Source organism: Thunnus albacares, chromosome 22, assembly GCF_914725855.1.
Source record: "Thunnus albacares chromosome 22, fThuAlb1.1, whole genome shotgun sequence".
NCBI lineage: Eukaryota > Metazoa > Chordata > Actinopteri > Scombriformes > Scombridae > Thunnus > Thunnus albacares.
In genome coordinates, this window is record NC_058127.1 from 25095911 (window position 1) to 25115308 (window position 19398).

The 19398-nt window shown below is 38.6% G+C and overlaps 2 protein-coding genes across 4 annotated transcripts; both read right to left on the bottom strand.

Annotated features, from left to right (window-relative positions):
• Positions 1–1635: 1635 nt before the first annotated feature.
• spata6l (spermatogenesis associated 6-like) lies at positions 1636–13064 on the bottom strand. Of its 3 annotated transcripts, none has more exons than XM_044341716.1 (13): positions 12540–13064; positions 10819–10956; positions 10392–10440; positions 9109–9150; positions 8781–8905; positions 8151–8243; positions 7051–7290; positions 4765–4864; positions 4444–4490; positions 2688–2797; positions 2264–2357; positions 1949–2037; positions 1636–1812 (listed from the first exon to the last, which is right to left on the bottom strand). In XM_044341716.1, the coding sequence occupies exons 2-12, from the start codon at positions 10903–10905 to the stop codon at positions 1972–1974; spliced, it is 1053 nt and encodes a 350-aa protein (XP_044197651.1). In that variant the 5' UTR covers positions 10906–10956; positions 12540–13064; the 3' UTR covers positions 1636–1812; positions 1949–1971. The 3 variants fall into 3 exon arrangements, with proteins under 3 accessions (XP_044197651.1, XP_044197648.1, XP_044197649.1); XM_044341713.1 differs by having other exon boundaries at positions 12429–13064; XM_044341714.1 differs by lacking the exon at positions 12540–13064 and adding an exon at positions 12289–12528.
• Positions 13065–13298: 234 nt separating this feature from the next.
• trmt10a (tRNA methyltransferase 10A) lies at positions 13299–18858 on the bottom strand. Its single transcript, XM_044341717.1, has 7 exons — positions 18413–18858; positions 17071–17239; positions 16898–16969; positions 16747–16821; positions 15169–15318; positions 14931–15036; positions 13299–13834 (listed from the first exon to the last, which is right to left on the bottom strand). The coding sequence occupies exons 1-7, from the start codon at positions 18601–18603 to the stop codon at positions 13647–13649; spliced, it is 951 nt and encodes a 316-aa protein (XP_044197652.1). The 5' UTR covers positions 18604–18858; the 3' UTR covers positions 13299–13646.
• Between the last annotated feature and the right edge of the window lie 540 nt (positions 18859–19398).

Below are 19398 nucleotides of genomic sequence, written 5' to 3' on the forward strand. Positions count from 1 at the left end.
AATACAGTCTTAGCACCTCCAGGAAGTATGCCGGGCTTTGAAGCCAATTTGCCAATTTCCTATAGACTTACATTGTGAAAGACATGTCTGTAAATCAGTTTTTTTGAGCATCACAACCCCCACAAAATGACTCGTTTCACTATCAGAATTTGGTCCATTCGGTCCGATAACATTTGGAAAGTCTAGAAGAGCTGCAGAATTGAATTATTTTATCCCCATTCAAGTTAACGGAGGGCTAAACCAAGTTATCCAACTTGGTTGGTGGAAGTCTCTGGTGAGCATGCTCCACAGGCCCAATATTTAGGAAGCATGAGCAACATCTGGGTAATTTCTTTACAGTGGGAACTGGCTTTTTTGACTTCATGTGCCACTGACTGACTTTCATAGGAATGAATGGGGGCCTCCCTCCAACGTTGTATCCAGTTCTCTTTATGCATCCATGAGTCTTAGTCTCAGTGTCTCCATTTTAGTCGTCCCTACACTGCCAAAAGGGCCATACATATTTGAAATGAAACATGAGTGAATGAAGGTGCTTGTTTGTATTTCTATATTAATCAGAGATGACAGAAGATAACCTTTTGCAAATCAGTCAATCAAAAGCACACTATGATGGCGTCAACCAACCCACTTTCTGTACAGACAACTACTTGAGTACCTACAGTATGTGAATCAACATGTACTACATTATGTGTAACTGCAAGCTAATAAAAGAAAGTTGCTCATATTTTTGTCTGACTTTGTTGACTTCCTTCATATTCTCACCATAATAAAGATAATGACAAACATGTTAAAGAATGTTCATTAGGAAACATCTATGTTCTTTACATTCATTAAATGGCATTCAAGTATTCTGACTTTGTATTTTGATTTTGACATGCTTTGTTACTTCAACAATCTGTTTGCCGTCTTACTTATAGTGTGATAGGTTGGTGACTCTGTACGTTCGGTGGACAGACTCTTCTTACTTTACATTTACGTTTCTGTTCGTCTCTGTTTCAAACCTGCCTCCCGACAGCATTTGAATCTAGCAAACTTGCTTGACACACAGTACTGTACTACGCATCTGCATGTCAGCTCCTCTGTGAGCCTCTGCGAGCTACAGTTACCCTTGTCTGTGGCATTTCCGTGTATCTTTGGAGAACCATAACTCCACCTTTAGCTAGCCCAGGTATTGGTATCGGTATCAGGACTGAAAAAGTCAGATCAGTGCATCCCAACTTTGCAGACAGGTAACAGCCCCTGCTAGCACCAACTGCATGATATTTTTAGTATTATTTAAAGACTTAAGACTTAAAACTGACCAAGCAAATCACCAAAGCTTACACAATAGTTTGACTGCTTGGTATAACAAAATAGAGTCCTGTTTCAGCAGCCATTCTGCTATAGATCACAATGTTCCTGATAGAGTCGCTGCTTAATGCCTCACAGTCATAGTGAGCAGCTATTTCTCTGATATATGGCAGTAGTTCACACAGAGCTGCATCGCCATAGACACAATTTACTTTTAATGGCCTTCGGGTGATTTACTTGAGGACTCGACAATGTCAGCTTGATCAATTAACGGGATAGACACTTAATGACGTCAAATCGATACCACTGCCAACAGGCTGTGATTAAACAGATATAACAATGAGCTTCAATTCTAAAAGGTTTATTTTAACATAAAACATGTTATTTTGCCAGTCATTACTAAAACATGTGTAGGCATTTTTTCAAACTACTGCAATAAAATACCTCTCTGTTTTGCACACACATACACCAGGAGAGTCATGATGTCTGAAGACTTCATTGGCAAGATGACGGTCTCTCCTCCTAATGATGAGAAAAAAAGTCAGACATTGTACATGACAAATATACTACATATCAGTAACAGAATTTTTGGTTAAATTCGCCCTCCAGAGACCCAGAGGCACTGAAATAAATGAAGATACAGACAGATGCATCTTACCTATCAAGAGCCTGGCAAGGTCATCATGGTGGACCTGGAGAGATGGACCTCCTGGCTAAAATCTCATCTACCTCAGAGTGTGTGGCCCCCTTTAACACAACAACACAGATATTAGCTGCACCTAACAATCATGCGTGGGAGAGAGAGTCCTCTGCACTCCTAATGCCAAAGACTAGTTTGCCAGTATGCATAACTCAACTGCATATTGCAAGAACTGAATTTTGAGGCACAACAAAATAGCCAGCAGCAACATGACTGAAACACATACTGATGCACTGACATCTATTGCTGAGTCTAATGTTATGTGTTACTTACATAGACAAGTCGGCGTACAGCTTTTGGTGTCGTAAGGAGTCCCCGAACACGTTCGTGGACCTCTTCCCATTCTCTATGAGAGCAGGACTGAGACCTGAAACAATCAGGGAATTTGCCATTTAGTGATGTTTTTTAGTAGCCATCATGACTTGCTTGAAATATGACAAAACTTAACATGCAAAGCAAAGATACTGTGGCTCCATGATGTGGTTACACCTAAATACGCCTTCAAACAGCTCCAAAGCTTATTTAAAGACAGTTAAGTTCAGTTCATTCAGTTATGGAAAAAGCAGCAACAACTAAATTTTAATTGGTTAAATAGAGTAAATACTTCCCAACTTGGTGGTTAGGGCTCAGCAGACTGGGATTTACAAAAAGCTTGCTAAGTGCAATGTCAATGTTCAAAGCTAATAAAGAAACTGACCTGCTGTGCCTGTAAGACCGCCACATTGCTGAAGGTTCAGGACCTTGGTGGTAGTCAAGAGGGTCATGTGTTTCTGAAGAGCTGGAGTCATCTTCAGATATACCACCAACCTACCAACAGATACAGAAAGGCGTCAACACTTTCAGTTTGTTAAGTTGGAATCCATAATGTCATACCAGTGGTATTTTAAAGGAGTAGTTCAACACTTTTAAAAATACACTTGTTGGCTTTCTTTCTGAGAGAAAGGTGAGAAGATTGACATCAGCTGAGCAAAGAAAAGGGCTATCTAGCGCTAAAAAGCCAGTACAGTGTGGCAGATTACCTGACCACAGTCACTGACAAAGAAAAATAAAGAACTACCTTAACAAAGTACAGACTCAGTGAGCACAGCCTGGCCATCGAGACAGGCCGATACAAAAAAATCATGGTTTCCCAAAGATAAGCAGTTCTGCCAGCTGTGCAAGGAAGACAAAGTCGACACAGAGCTGCACTTTCAAACACAATGCACAAAACTCCAGCCAGTCCCAACTAAATATTTCCCAATTTCAAATACAAACATCCTGAATTTGACCACATAACCAACATAAACAAAATACCAATCCTATTAGGAGAGCACATAGAGAACTGCAGCCTAGCAGTACGTCTTTACCTGCCACACTCTGAAGAACTGTGAGTTCATATATATATATATATTTTTTTTCTTTTCAAATCAAACATATTATTATTATTTCCATTGTTGCTGATATCCGTCAGTTAAGTTCATCTTTCTGTTTTTGCTACCTTTTTTTCCCTTTTCCTCCTTCAAGCACAATTAATGTAATTTGGCTTACAAAATACTGTTGACATGGTTGTTGTTTTCAAACAATAAGGTTAACATAATGTTTTACTGTTTATATGTTAAAATCTATACTTCTCCCTGTTTGTACTACTTTGTACAATGTGCTTTGGCAATATTGTATTTCAATTTGGTCATGCCAATAAAGCCTTATTAAATTGAATTGAATTGAATTGACATCAATTTCATGTCTGTTAAATATTGAGCTGGAGTCAGCATGTGGTTAGCCTAGCTCAGCATGAAGACTGGAGCTAGCCTGACTCTGAAATGTAAAAATTATTTGTGGTTTTAGGGGAAATTATGAGCTGGAACTATTTCTTGTCAAACAATGGTTTATCCATCCACCCAGTATGTCTGTACAGCATCACCAGCTTCAGCTCAGGTTGCCAGATACTTTCATGAGCACAAGTTTTGGTCTCTGTACAGACAAAATGTTACCAAACATGACATCTTCAGTGTAACAAGACTCCAGGGAGCCAAACACGGTCACTACAACTGGCCGTTGACTGATAAGAAGTAGTTCCAGCACATAAAAACCACAGACTGTCGTTTTATACAGTTCTGTTCACGTACAGATTAAAACAACAAGATACAATGCGGAATTAGTGAGCTTTAGATGTGTTGGAAAGCGTTTTTGTTTTTTCACTTTGGACAGAGTCAGGCTAGCTGTTTTCCCCTGCTTCCAGTCTCTATGCTAAGCTAGGCTAACTATGTCTGAATGTATTCTGTACTTAAAGCACAAACAAGTTTGTAAAAAATCTCAATCTCTCATCTCACTTCTGGAACAAACAGAAGAAAAGCATATTTCCAAAAATGTTTTCAATTTCATTGCTTGTGTTTCTTAAAATTAAAACCACATCCGATAAACCTCACAATGTCCCGTCCAAGAAGTGAAAGAGGAGGGAAATAAATTGTTCCTACCAAACCATTGGATAAAGATTGTCTTCGGCCAGTAGGAGAATACCTCACTAAAACAACAAAGAAAAGAGGAAAATATTTTATGAGCGTCACAACATGTATGCATTTATTTGATGATCGAAACCTGTAAGTAAGTAGGTTACAGCACAGTACTCAACTGCAAGTAGGTTTATATCAAAACACTATCAGCTTGTTAAAGTGAACTGGGTCATGTCAACAGAGCAATATAACGATTGCAGTGAGTTTTACAAGATATTATGGTAAGTAATTTGGGACTGTAAAGCATGTTTAGTAGCAAAAACAGCTTTATATGATGCTTTCTACCTGTGGATGAAGACCTGGTCAAAGGTGAAGAGGAGTTGGTAAACACTACAGAGCGCTGGGGTGAGGAAGATTGACTGGATCCAGGCCACGAAGTCAACATCTATACACAGAGGGATGATGACACAGTAAGCAGGTCGAAATGCTACAGGGTTTATATGAGTTTCCCAACCAGGGCTGTAGTCATCTTGGGAAAGAGGTTGGCTTTTGTTAGACAATTTTATTGTGAAAGAGGAGACAGAAAAGGTAATATACTTCTATAAACTGGCTGTAGTTTCCTTACAGCTTAGTATGGATGATACTTTATGACTTTAAAGATAAAGGTGTACACCCTGATTTTAGTATTGGTGTCCAATGGCAATCCCATTATTTCCTCCCAGTTTACTGGTTTGAGACTCAACCCAACTGTCAACTGGCATAAAAACAGTGTTTTGGGAGGAAACTGGAGCTATTGGACACTACAACCAAATCAGAAACTGTATCTTTAACTTTAAACCTGCTTTTTCCTGCTTCTACTGACCAAGCTCCAAGGAAGAACACCGGGCTCTGAAGCCAATTCGACATAGTGGCCAAACCGTGTAATTACAATGTCTCGTGATGCTATTAGGCCCAAGAAGACTTTTTCCCATAGACTTAAAATGTGAAAGAGACATCTCTAAATCAGTGGATTTTTTTGAGTGCCACAACCCCCTTGAAATGACTTGTTTCACTATCAGAATTTGATCCGTTCGGTCTGATCACATTTCGAAAGTCTAGAAGAGCTGCATGATCAAATCATTTTATCCCCTTTAGTGGTCTTGGTCAGCTGAAGTCTCTACTGAGCATGGTCCATGGACCCATAGAGCATGCGCAGGATGTTTTCATCCAGGTATTTCTTTACAGCGGGAAGTAGCTTTTTTGGCTTCATGCCTCACTGAGCAACTTTCAAAGGAATAAACAGGGCTTTGCCTCCAACACTGTATCCAGTTCTCTTTATACATCTCTTCTCTTTCTCTTTATACAACCATACAACTGACTCAACAGCAGTTCAGCAAAAGTTACATACTCTTACCTTAAAAGTCACCGAAACTTCACTTTTTTTCTTTTTTTTTTTTAGTCAAACATTTTTAAAAAAGTTTTCTAACCAAAAAGATGCTTGATTTCAGTGTCACAAAGCTCTAAGTTTAACAAAACTAGCCCGCCTACTGACCTCAGTATTCTGGAGCAGTGGGCATCCTGATTCAAGACAAATAGTTGCCCAGAATATACAAAATCAGCATACAGTTTGATGACATGGTTCAGGTCTATTAAGCAGTATGTGAATCACCACAGAAACAGAACCCATGTCAGCAATCAAGACCTGCAGACACTCTGCACTAACCCCAAGCATCAGCCATATCCCTGCATACATGATTCAGTATTCAGGTTTCTGATCATTTGTGTGCAGTTGTATCTTGATTCCTCAACATCTCAACCTCTACCAACAGAGACTATTCAGAAACTTGGATCAGGTGTTTAAATTCCACAGTATCCTGGTTTCTACTGGAGTACTCCAGGTAGCATATCTAGGTTTCTCAAAATCGGGATAAGGCCTTATCCAGGTTTCTGAAACCAGGATAAGATGTTTAGTGGCCTGTAAAAACGAATTAAGTTAAATCAATGTGTGTTTAGACAAAATTACATAATGGACACTTATTATATGTGTTTCTTACTGTTTGTGTGTGTTTACATTTTAAAAATGTTAAGATTACTAAATGAATAATCTGTAGTATATGCTCTGGGTTTCTCAATCTTTATTCATTCAGGGAACTTTTACTGAGAGCCAGGCTCTCTTTTGCAGGAACATCCCAATAAACACACACATAGTGACACACATTCACACCTGGAAGCTGCCCAGTATAACCACAGTCTGACCCACTGGCCACTGAGCAGCTCTACCGCTGCAGCTGGAGTTAAGGGCCTTGCTCAAGGGCACCTGTCTTTAAAGTATCCAGCTATGTAAACCCTCACTCTGTGGTTCACTACAACTGACTCTACAGCCTTCTCACTGGTGGAAATGTTACAGAACACAGGAGAGGAGCTGTTAGGTGAGAGAGGTGAGAGAAGTCAGAGTTATATTTGTATTAGACAGGGTTCAAACCAAAGGATACACTCAAAGTCCAGTGCTGTAAAAATAAATAACTTAGCTCTTCTCTGCCATCTCCTGGCTGAAAATGACAGGCAATTAAAAAAAAAAATCTTCATTTTTGATGTCTACTGTCTTAATCTCGAAGCAGTGCTGTGGTGTTGTCTTGTGTTGTGTGAGCTTACAGGCTGGGAGGTGCTGCTTTTGTCCCAGCTGGCCAGGCTGTGCCGGGCCAGGCGCTGGCTGTTTCCAGCCCTCAGTGGGGACAGGGATTGGGATCTAGGAATGTCTGACTTGGCGATGCTGTGTCTTTCTCTGTCCACTCTGCCACCTTGTCTCCTTCCCTGGGTCTGAGCTTGTTTCCTCTGAGGAGAGGAGGTCCTGGGCCTGCTGGAGCATTTCCTGCTTCTCTTTGTCACTGGCCTCTGGAAAACAAAGGAGTGGATGTCTCAAAAGTTACACATAACATAAAAAAGCTGTTTAGTCCCTCACAGCACTTTCAGGAAAGATGGTGATCATGGTTAAATATTGAAATAATTAAACAGTGACTTGAAGCATACAGCATGATGTGCTTACTTTATTACATTTAATCAAAATCACAATCTGTCCCTGACCTTAACCAAAGTCCTTTTGTTTTATTGTTTTACTATTTTATTCATTGCTTTTCCTGTTGCTCTGCTCTGTTGTAATGTGGTTTTAATTGTTATTTAATTGCTTGTGGTTTTATTGCCTTGTGTTGTAGCATCTCTTGAAAAAAAAAGTTCAGGTCACACTTTCAAGGAACCCCTAAAGGACACTGAGAAAAATTAAATCTGTTCCAGTTAATACAGTCACCAGTGTCTGACGTGATGTAGTTTGATTCATTATACATCATATGTATTATAAAGGTGATCAGTGTTAGACCTGTTTGTATCTATTCTGTATATGTACTGATCCTAATAATAACACACTGGAATGAATTTGGCAATAGTGCATACGTATACACATATGTGTCATTATAATTGTAAGTAGTGCATTGTTTTTTCATCTTTAATTGGACTTTGAATATTAAAAACCTAAAATAGCACCAGCCTTATCATTAAAACCTGCTACTTAACAATAAATAAGCCAGTGACAAACGTTTTCTGTCAGCTTCAATGAGCGCTTGTTTTGTCACTTTTGGTGAAGTCATCATTACAGGCTTTCAAAATCTGTGTTAGTTGAACCCTTTCAATATTTTTACATTATAACTGTATTTACTAGATGAACTTTACAGACTTTTTGAGTCACTTAACATAATCTTTACCATGGGTACATTTGGGTAGATGTTGATCACTGTATCAGCTGAGCACTCAATGATGGTTGTTTTAGTGGAAAACTCCAACCTCGGAGCAATACCCTGGCAAACAGAGAGGAGATGTCATATTCAGATATCATTGCATGATGTTTCCCTGCTATAGAGGCCAGGGCCTGTGGTCTGCATTGTCACAATATTATCAATGAATATTATCAATATTCTTTATTCCAAGTTTAGTGAAAACTCTCTCAACCACTTCCTCAGCTTAAAGGTGAGGGTATAAAAACACTCTAACACATTGCCATGGTGAATCATGGTATCAGAATTTTAGAAACCAATGCTCTAAACTCTGAAAAATGGGAAATGTTAACTCATTATCACATTAAACATGCTACATGTATGTTTGTGTTTAATATTTTAGATTGCAAATGCATTTAAATGTGATTCTGGGATACCACCAACAAATGTGTATCCAAAATAAGACCACATTTTCTTTTTTTGGTAAACTTTATACATTGAAGAAGAACATGTTACCTTTGGTAGGACATAAAAAAGCAGCACAAAATACCTTCAGGCTATGTGTAGAAAATGGATGACATTATTGAACACCTTAAGGTAACTTATCAGGATTGGACCTACTGGAAAGTAAGGTGCTCGGGTCATCAGAACCTCTCGGTCCACTCCAGAGAAAGAGGGAACCAGTTTGGGCTCTGGGAATAAAAAACGTCGAGCATCTTCCTCAAAGCAGGCCAGAGTGTCCCCCACTGCACACACAAACACACCTCTGTCAGTGACTGTTAAGACTTTCTGTCTCATGGACCATTTAAAGCATTGCTTCTTCATTTGTGTGTGTGAACAGAAAAGAGGAATACAGTTTAAGCGTGTGCAGCAATAGCTGTAATTATAAAGAGCCATGTAGTGATCAAGAATAGAAAACGAATACGAAAAAAAACAAAAACAACATCACCTGGATGAATCAGCTGCACCAGTTCAATCCTTATCGTCTCATCTGAGGAGATGAAGTATCACATTAAGAAAGATCTACAGTATCAGATCCCCAGTGGACAGAATGCACGTTACTGTATGATAAATTAAATCTAAGATAAATGTGGAGTCACAAGCTACAAATATAACAGAGGTAAGTTAATCTCACCTAAGGAAACAAAACACTGATTTCACAACATAGGAGATACATGTTCTTGTTTCTTCTTACATTTTTTGTTCAGCTAAATTATAATTTGTTTGTGTGGAAGCTGGTGGATCTCTGTAAACCTCTGTTAAACTGTGATGAGATTTAGTTGACATGGCTCATTATGTTTAATTAGCACCACCGTTTTAGTCTTGTTGCCACTGGCTGTGCACTTACTGTCACTGGTCTTTCCGCCAGCAAATAATGCTGCACAATACGCCATAAAACTAGAGGCCCATATCTCAAATTCACAATAAGGATATTCATAGTTATGCTTCAGGATAAATACCAATATCACTGATGTGGCAACTTATAATACCATATAATTTATACTATACAAACATACATAATAAAATAAATTAAAACAGGTTTAACGTATTTAAAATACATTTCCACATGTAATAATCAGTTCTTTCAGATTGATGTGATAATACTAGGTTTATACTTGATTTCAATATGGGAAAATACACACATGGAGTAAAATGAATATCAGTACAGACCGTCAATCTAAAATGTATGAATGCATTTTATTTTCAGCATTTTTCATAAGATTGTCAGACTCATAATGGACAATTTAAAAAGAGGTTCAAAATCAATGCAGCAGAACCAGAGATATATTTTTTACTCTGCACATTCTTTTTTCTTGTCTTGGTGCCTACATTACCCACAATGCAACTCAACCACTGACAGTTCTCGAAGACTGTGGCGTGTTATGCTAGTAGTGGCTAATGTAGCCTGGAGCTGCTAGCCTCCATCAGAGATGAGGAGCGGGCTATAAAGGTCTGGTAACCTCACACCCCCAGATTTGTTTACTTTTCAAACTTCTTCAGCCCCAACCGACACTGACTCAAGTGACATCACTTGAGGCAGTTTATCGAATTTCACACAACTCCCTCTGGTGACACAAAGGGCTTCATACTACTTTTTAAATCCCAAAAATTATGATACAGCCTGCCTAATGCATGAGAGGATTAGGAGTAGGATTATGAGTGTGATAATTAATTAACTAATACAATACCTGCCACATAACACTGTATACAACCAAATATAAAGTAACTTACACTCAAGCATTACAGCGATGTCCCCAGGGTCAACTGCATGCCTGAAAATCTAGAAACAAAAAATTCAAGTTTTGTTTTTTGTTGATTGTGATTTTTCTTTGTGTGTTTTTTATTAAGCTCTATTATTTTACAAGTGATATTAATAAAGTATATATACAGGAGTTCTCAATGAACTTTATGAGGGATTTATAACTAGATATCATTAATTAATACCTATAATTAATGATATATGCTACAACATTAAATAAAGGAGAAAACTCAACAGCCAGTTGAGTTAAATACATTCACAATTGTTTCTAGTGGGCCTACACTCTTTTTTCAAACAGTTCAGTAATGCAGAGCAGTGAAAGCTTCTGCGCTACTTCATATTATTCAATTCTAGCTTTGTCTTATCTTTCTCCCACATGAATAAGAAGCAAACACCTACCTTTTCAAAGGTCATCTTCTCATGAAACAGCAGAGGGAAGACAGCAGGGACACATTCAGACTGACGGTACTGGCCCATAAAGCACATGCTGAGGTAGATGTCATCCTTGGCTGGCAGATGAACTCCAGGACAAGAAACCTGAGAGGAATAAATATTGGTTCAACTAAAGAGGGTTATATAATAAGTAGTGTCAAATCTGTACTGTGCTTGAGCCAATTTCTACTGGCTGCCAGCAGAGGTGACAAAAGTCCTAAATTACTTTATGCTATGATTTAGAGGAACACTCCAACACTGAGGTTCTCCCCTTTATTCATTCATCTAGTTCCCTATTCATTTCCCAAAAAGTCAGCCTGACACATTTGGTATATTCATAAACTTTGAGACACCCATAGAAACTGAAAATCACTTGCTAAGTTTGGTTGCAAAACACCTGTGCTGCTAGAACATGTAAATACACCAAATATTTCTGGGGATTGTAGTCTCAATCTGTTGAGAATTCTAGTTAGTAGTTGCACACATATACAGTATAATTGTGTTTACAGCAGTCATGAATGATCCCTAGCCTACAACTATTAGGCATGTGACTCCAACAGCAACAGTTTTGGGTGTGACCTTTAATAATGAGGTCAGCTTATATCAAAATCATTCTGCCTGTTTATGAAAATATAAGCATGACCTATTTTTAGATGTACTTACATTTATCTAATATGAATATATATATTTCTGAGACTTGTGCACTATAATAAAAAGGCCTTTTACACAATGGTCCCGGGTAGTATGTTCAGTCCTACGAGCAGTGATGGAAGAGGCAGATCTTTCACTTGAGTACAACTACCAATTCACTATAATAATATTAATACGTTATTGCCCAAATAAAGTTCCTGTATTGCCAAATTAGAAAAAGTATTTATTAGCTAAATGTATTTAAGTATTAACGGACTCCTTATTAAAATGTCTCCCTTCAAATATTAAGTGATTATGGATACTTGAATTGATGGAGTGGAAGAAGAAGGGTAAAACAGCACAAAATGGAAATACTCAGATTTCTCTCAAGCTTACAGAGTGTTGCATGTCTTGCTAACCTTTATTGACATCCTTTTGTAAAATTCACCATAATGCTGAAATATTTCCAGAGGAATGAAATATTAGACTTTCATACATAACAAACACTAGAAGCTATCCGCTTGGAGAGACAGAAAGCGGGTCGACTCATTTTAAAGTTGAAATTGAATTCATTAAACGTATATTCGGTGTATTACATATATGCCGAATTACAGAGTAACTCTCAACGTTTCATGCAGCATTGTAAATCCGGTGCTAACAAATGTGTATCTTTGTCAGTAGATAAGGCAATATAAAAACAATAGTAATAAGAATGTAGACTGGAGGTTGTCCTATCATTTTCTATTCAGAACCAATGCACACCAGGAGGACAGGTTAAGACTTAATTAGGAAGATGACATATCTTACCGCTCTGAACTTTAAATCAACCACCACTTTCAGTGCTTTTCGAGACATTGGACCCTCCTGTCTCATGTGATAAAACGGACTAACCTAGCAACTTCAACTGGATGAAGTCTGCACTCTTCTCCGCTTTAGCGTCGCCTTACCTTGTTACCAGGGATACCACAACTTCCGTTGTAGTTGCAACCAGAGCTGACCCTTCCATAATGGGAGACGTTCATAAATATCTTTCCTAAACTATTTTTTATTTGCCTTACCTTACAGTTTCATCTGCCATGACTATAGTCTTTCGCTAGGATTTTATTTGCCACAGTTGAGCTCAATTGGTCACGTGGTTCCAATAGGTTCGTCACAGCAATTAGCGGGAAACATTTGCATCAGATGAGACATATTAGCCCATATAAATTCAGAGGAAGGTGACTGGTTCCTATAAGTATTCAAGGGTATGGGCCTTAGCAGGTCCCCAGTCAAATGTCAAATATCATATCATTTTAGTGTAATGTATTCTAACATAAAATATTTCATCCAAAGCACTATTATCATTATCATTCTCAAATCTGTCTTGATAGCATAGCATAATGGCTGCAGAACAATTAGCAGCATTGTAGTACAGTTCAGTTCATTCTGTGTTGCAGGACACCACCGTGGTTTACAGGTTAAGACACCAACTTACTTGTGATTATTCCATCCACAGATGCATTCATATGTCTCACACACTTTCTGTTCATGCCAGGCTGGCACCTCATACTGTATATGTTGGTGCAATAGAGAGTGTGTTATTTTTTCATTTTTAACATTTATTTTGGCCCATGTCCTAATAAGAAAGTAAAATTAATAAATTTTCTCTTTCAGTTTACATATTGGTGACATTATTCTCTGTTATACTCTTAGATAGATAGTTCTGCAGAGAATGTATCCAACTCTGTCCTTTCTATATCCTGAATAAACTCCTCTTAAAGGAATTCCAGGCTCAGTAGCAGTCATGGTCATGTGTTGCCTTTATCCTTTTTGAAATATTTTCTTTGAAACAAATCAATTTGGCACAGATCTGAGCTTTATCTTTCAGCTCCAAACAAAAGAACTAAAGTTTTACTTATTATGTTCCTGAATGTAATATGAACTGAATATTCTGCCAAAAATTTTAGCAAAACTGAAATGTCCCATTTATATGAGCAGTCCAACTAAATTCTGAGCCATTAAATAGGCACAAATTAAAACTTTCAATAAATATATAGAGTAAAAAAAAATGAAATTTTCAAGAAATAGGAACATCATTCTTTCGAACAGCCTTAGGATCAATAAATCCAAACACATCCTCTTCAGTCCCATAGCATCAGATGTCCGAACTTATGTTTGGAGGTGTTTTAAGCACTTTTCTCAGTTTGGTCTGGTGTGTCAGGGTCAGAGTCCGAGTCTGAATCTTCCTCCTCTTTTTCCTGAATGGCTGTTCCGTCCTGGGTGACGGCCACCGCTCCTTTCCTCTGAGGCAGGATGGTGAAGAATGCCTCCTGCCAGCTACCCTTCTCCAGATACGCCAGGATGATCTCAAACACTGCAAGAGAGATGAAAGCTTTCAAAACCAAACTAGAGCAGTAGAGCATTGGGAACAAGTTTGAGAGTCAAAGCACTTAGCCAACCTCTTCAAACAGCTTACTGTACAGCCAGGAAAATCAAGAATCCTTCGCTAAGCCCTGCCCTCATGATTACCGTTACTACACATGTCAAGCTTTCTGTTCCAGCGTTTCATGTATTAAGTTGACAGTGTTAACGGTGGCAAACCACCAAAAATTCTTAGTAACAATGAGTTCTTGATTTAAGATGGAAGCAGACTCAGACTCATTTTTAACTGCTGACTGTTGGCTTTGCTGTCTGAAATGACAACTGTTGCAGGTGGATCTGATCAACTGTAGTTAGCTAGCTAGCTAATTAGCATTAGCTCAGCAAGCTAGTAACTCACTTTTTTAAGTCTTCAGCTGACTTGTATAAAAACAGAGGATAGGTTAAAATGGTTTCAGATATGCATGCGATACAGAGCAGGACATTGCTGGTGATGTAAATTCTGATATTGCATTATAAGGAACCAGCTCCTATACACATCAGTTCTAAACAGGGCTTTATAACGTAACTTGTAACCTCCTAAATAATGTAGTTACTTAATGATTTAATGATGAAGTAATACTAGGTTACTACTTCTGAAGGTGGCAAGCTAGTTAGCCAGGCATGCTAAGGTTAGCAGCTTATGTTAAAGCAGACAAACGCACAGTATTGATCCATTCACTTTCGTTCTTGTATTTTGGTTTTGGAAATGTGATATAACTAAAAGACCCTTCATAGTCTTCATGTATCAAGTATCTTTCTTACTAGAGCCCCATGCACTTCATCATATTGAGAAATGCAAAGCTTCAGCTGCTGTTCCTGAATACAGTTGCTAAACTAAGATTAGACATTTACGGTTTCATGGAGAGACTTAGGAAACGATCAAGTAACATACATGACCAATGTCTGCTAGCCCAATCACAACTAAACTGGTCAATGAAAAAAAGTGGGCTACTTTACCCCAAATACATCACATTCTAAAGCCACTTGTGGCCTGCTTTAAAACAACTGTTATCATGTCCATATATTGGTCTGATCATACTAGTCCTCACCATGATTGACTGCCAGAACCTTCCGACTGTTCATCTTGACAAAGCTGCTTAGAGGAAGCTGGGCATGATCAATCCCCAGCTCCTTCGCTCTCTCAAAGGTGATCCCCTGAAAGCCAAACAGAACACCAACTGTCTCAAATCATGAAGCAGGATGCATACATTTCACCTGAAGCATTTTCTCCATCATCTATTCAGCTTAGTTTGTCAAACCAGCAGCTGTGGAGACAGACAGACAGACCTTGTGGTGGTTGTGGTCCACCAGGCCTCCTATCACATAGGCCTTTTTTGGGTCCAGCTCTTCCAGCACGTTGGGAGAGTCAGACGTCAGGTACACCAGCTCTTCCTTAGCCACAACTTCACTGTAGTGTTCTGTTGAGATGGTAATGTCCTGCACACAGACATGCAAGCACACACGTAGACATATGGTACAAGTAGTCCATGTAAAAACTGTGGGATTTGTCTGTGCATATATACACAGACAAATTTCAAGTTTTCTTAATAACAATCATTTCAGGGCCAATTCACAGTTATTTATGGAAGATTTAAAATCCCTAAATAAAGACAAACCAAACAAAAAAATAAAGTGAGATACAATACACATTTATTTTGTATTTCCTTTATATATTTATTGAGTCATAATAATTGAAATACATGTTGAATGAAATTTACAGTAGCTTTGTCTTTAATAACTGAATAAATTGCATTGTGACATAAACTCTCCATGTTAAAATCAAATCACAACAGAGAAAGTGAAGAGGTGTATAATATTACCAAGAACGGCACAGAACTGCCAATTTTTTTCCAATTTAAGCCAAACAATTTTCCTTTTAACTTGTGTTTTTCATTTAATAATGGCAGTAAATGCATGCACAAAAAAGGGAAATACATATAGTGTGTGTACAAGTGTGTATTGTATTTCACTTTATTTCTGTTTGATTTGATTGTAATTTAGGCATGTTAAATCTTCCATACAGTCTAGATGCTACTGAAGGGGGTTTTCTGCCAAGAGAAAAATGAAACTCAAAAATACAATTACATTAACAATGAAGTATAACAGGAACATTAGCAGCACTTTTAGATTATTATCTGATTATATTTTTTTATTTTCTGTATGGTAACTTTTTGATTCTATTTAGAAATTGGCCACAGAGACAAGAATATCTGCACATAAATATCATAATTAGATCATTTAGGATAAATTTGTGCAGCCACCAAATTGTTTTAGTTTGACAATTTAAGAGCACACAAAGCCGTTTTTTCCTCTTGAGAGCATATATACTGTGAGTCAATATCGTTGAACAAATTGTATCATGGTATAGATGCATTCTGCCAGCAAGAAAAGCATTATTGCAGTGCATCCCTGGCTAAGCTAAACACTAGCACAAAGCCTGAAGAGACAGTCCTATTATAAAGCTGCTTTTTTTTTTCAATTTTCAGCTTGGTCAAAATCATGAAGTTGTTTTCAGACAAGTTAATAAAAAATATTTAGATTTTATTACATTCACATTTAATTCAGAAAAAGTATTGTTCAGTTCTACAGCCCCTTAGACAGTGTTGCTTCACATAGTTTCTCTTCTCTGTAAAAATGTCTTTGTGTAGCTTATGGCATGGGAGCTCTTTACCATTTTGCAGTGTTTTCAATTACTTTTCTTCCAGGTGAATACATGATGGTGGATGCTGTCTGCTGTATGTTCATTACTCATGGTGAGACTGACTGTGGCAACTACATGCACCATCACACGCTAAACCTCTATCCTGCCTGTAAAGCAAATACCAGACTGAAAAGAGAAAAGGGTTAACTGCTCTGGCTGCTTACCTTCCAGTTCACCCATCCTTTGTCTTTTGCATCCATACTCTGTTTCAGCTGTCCTCCGAGGCTTGTTAGATAAAACTGGAGAAAGTAGAGCAGAGGTCAAGCGTTAGACATCGTCTCCACTGGTTTCATGTGTTAATCAGTACTCACTCACCTGGACTGGATGTAGGGCTCGTCTGTTCTCAGCATAGCACCGCTGGATCTGTTTGTGAAGTTTGCAAACATCCTGAAGAGACAACAAGAACATTGGTCGATAAGAGCCCAGTTAATATCTCTGAATCTACACATGGAAGTCCACCCTCTGAAGTGTCTCCCAGAACAGTTCACCTTGACCAACATGAGGCTGTCAAAGCTGCAGTCCACCACCAGCCTCAGTGAGCTGGGCGTCACCTCTCTGCGTGGACGTTTCCTGGCACTCTGGGCTTCACCTCCCTCCTCCTCATGATGATTTTGCCTCTGCAGGCGACGCTGCTGCTTCCTCTCCTTTCGTCTCTGCCTGCAGCAGAAAGCACAAGTCAGATACTGCCAACGTGGGCGATGACGCGACACTAAACTCCAACTCTCCCATAATATTCAAAACACATAACTATCCCGGATAAACTACACTCAGCAAGGACAGTCCACGCTGGATTTCATGGTGTGTTTAGGATCATTATCGTGTTGTAGAAGCCATCCTCTGTTCAGCTTCAGCTTTTTACAGACGATGTGAGGTTTGCTTCCAGAATTTGCTGGTATTTAGTGGAATCCATTCTTCCCTCCACCCCTGCAATGTTTCCTGTGTAACTGCTGCAACACAACCCCAAAGCATGAAAGATCCACTCCCATGCTTAACAGTTGGCCTGTTGCTGCTCCTTTTCCCCCCCAAACATACCTTTGCTAATTGTGGCCAAAGAGTTCTATTTTAACTTCATCAGCTCTTGTTTCCAAAACGCATCAGGCTTCTGTAGATGTGCCGTTGCATACTTCTGACGTTGGATTTTATGATGAGGATGCAGGTAAGGCTTTCTTCTACTGACTCTTCCATGAAGGTCTTGTTTGTACGAGCATCGCTGTACAGTGGAACAATGTACCACCACTCCTGAGTCTGCTAAATCTTCCTGCAGGTTTTTTGCAGTCAAATGGGGCTTCCGATTTGCCTTTCTGACCAGCATACCAGCAGTTCCCTCCAAGAGTTTTCTTGGTCTTCCAGATCTCATCTTGACCTCCACAAACAACAAACGCTTTCCAATATAATACACACCAGTACACCACCACCCACTGCAAGCTCAATAATGAACATAAAGTAGAATTATCACCTTTCTGAGAACGTCAACTAAAACTGAATATGTATAAGCTTCTTAAAAGTAGAATTGATAGCACAGCTGTTGTATTGGATTACGTTAGATTGCACAGGTGTTCCTAATAAAGTGCTCGGTGAATGTATGTCGCATCTAACTATGGACTTATTTGTTTGCGTAAGGTTTATCCATATTCATCAGTGGTCTTTTTATGTGAAATATGTTTCATTATTGGAATGGAGTTTGTCTTGACAGAACACTGAAGCCAACACTTTGACATTTAAAAAGTACAAACAGCATGATATGCTACATCAACAGACAACTGTAATCACACTGAAATGCAGTAATAAATGCATTAATGAGACAGACAGTATTAAACTGAGATTTCTTACTTTCGTAGTTCCCTCTCTTCTTCCCATTTCTGCTGCTTCAGGAGCTTCTTCCTCTGCCTTTTCGACAGAGTTTGGTTTTCTGCTGCAGCTTCCCCGTTACTGCTCACAGTCTTTTCACTCAACTTGTTTTCTCCGTTTTCACTGTCCTGCTGCTGGGACGAAGCCTCACTTTTCACGCTGTCATCAGCCATCAGTGAAGAGTGCAGATAGCTGGAAGTTAGCTGCTTGCTAATGTTTCTGTGTCAACCAGCTGCTGACTTTAGGTGGTTGACGAGGTTTTGCAGGAAGCTCACTGACCGCATTTAATAGCCAATAAAAGGTCGTCACTGTATAATTCAACGACAACGTTGAAAGCAGTAAGAAAGTAATACTGGACAACTACACAGGCTGTTCAACTTAGCCACCATTCCACATGTATATTATTGTGGCGCATAATGACGTCGTTTAACCGCGCCAGATGCATTCAGATGCTGTCGGACGTATTATCGACTTCGGTTTGAATCTCCTGTAAAAAATCATAATTGACAACATTTTTGTAGTTTCTGCCTGATAACTAAATTGGCAAGTCGTCACATTTATGTTCGGACAGTACACAAGCGTCTTCAACAGCTGATGATGTCATCTTTTGCCAATGTGTCAAAATAAGCGTCTAGTATACGTGTACTTATACGTGGTTCAAACAAAGCATCTATTTTAACTGTTTTCTACAACAATATCAAAAACAACACCGGCCACTTAAAAACGTCATTCACTATTAGCTTACTTGCAACCAAAATCACTTTGAAGGAACAAGAAAATGGTGTAAAATCAAAACACTACAAGAAGAGTTAACGAGGAGCACTTGAAGGCAACATCGGTTATAGAAGCCAGGTATGGTTTTACTTGAACTTTAAAATATGATTCAGGAACTTAATGAAATCAACGAATCTTTTATAATTAACTCGTGACATTAAACTGATTTGAATTAATGTAGTGCTGAGTGTTAA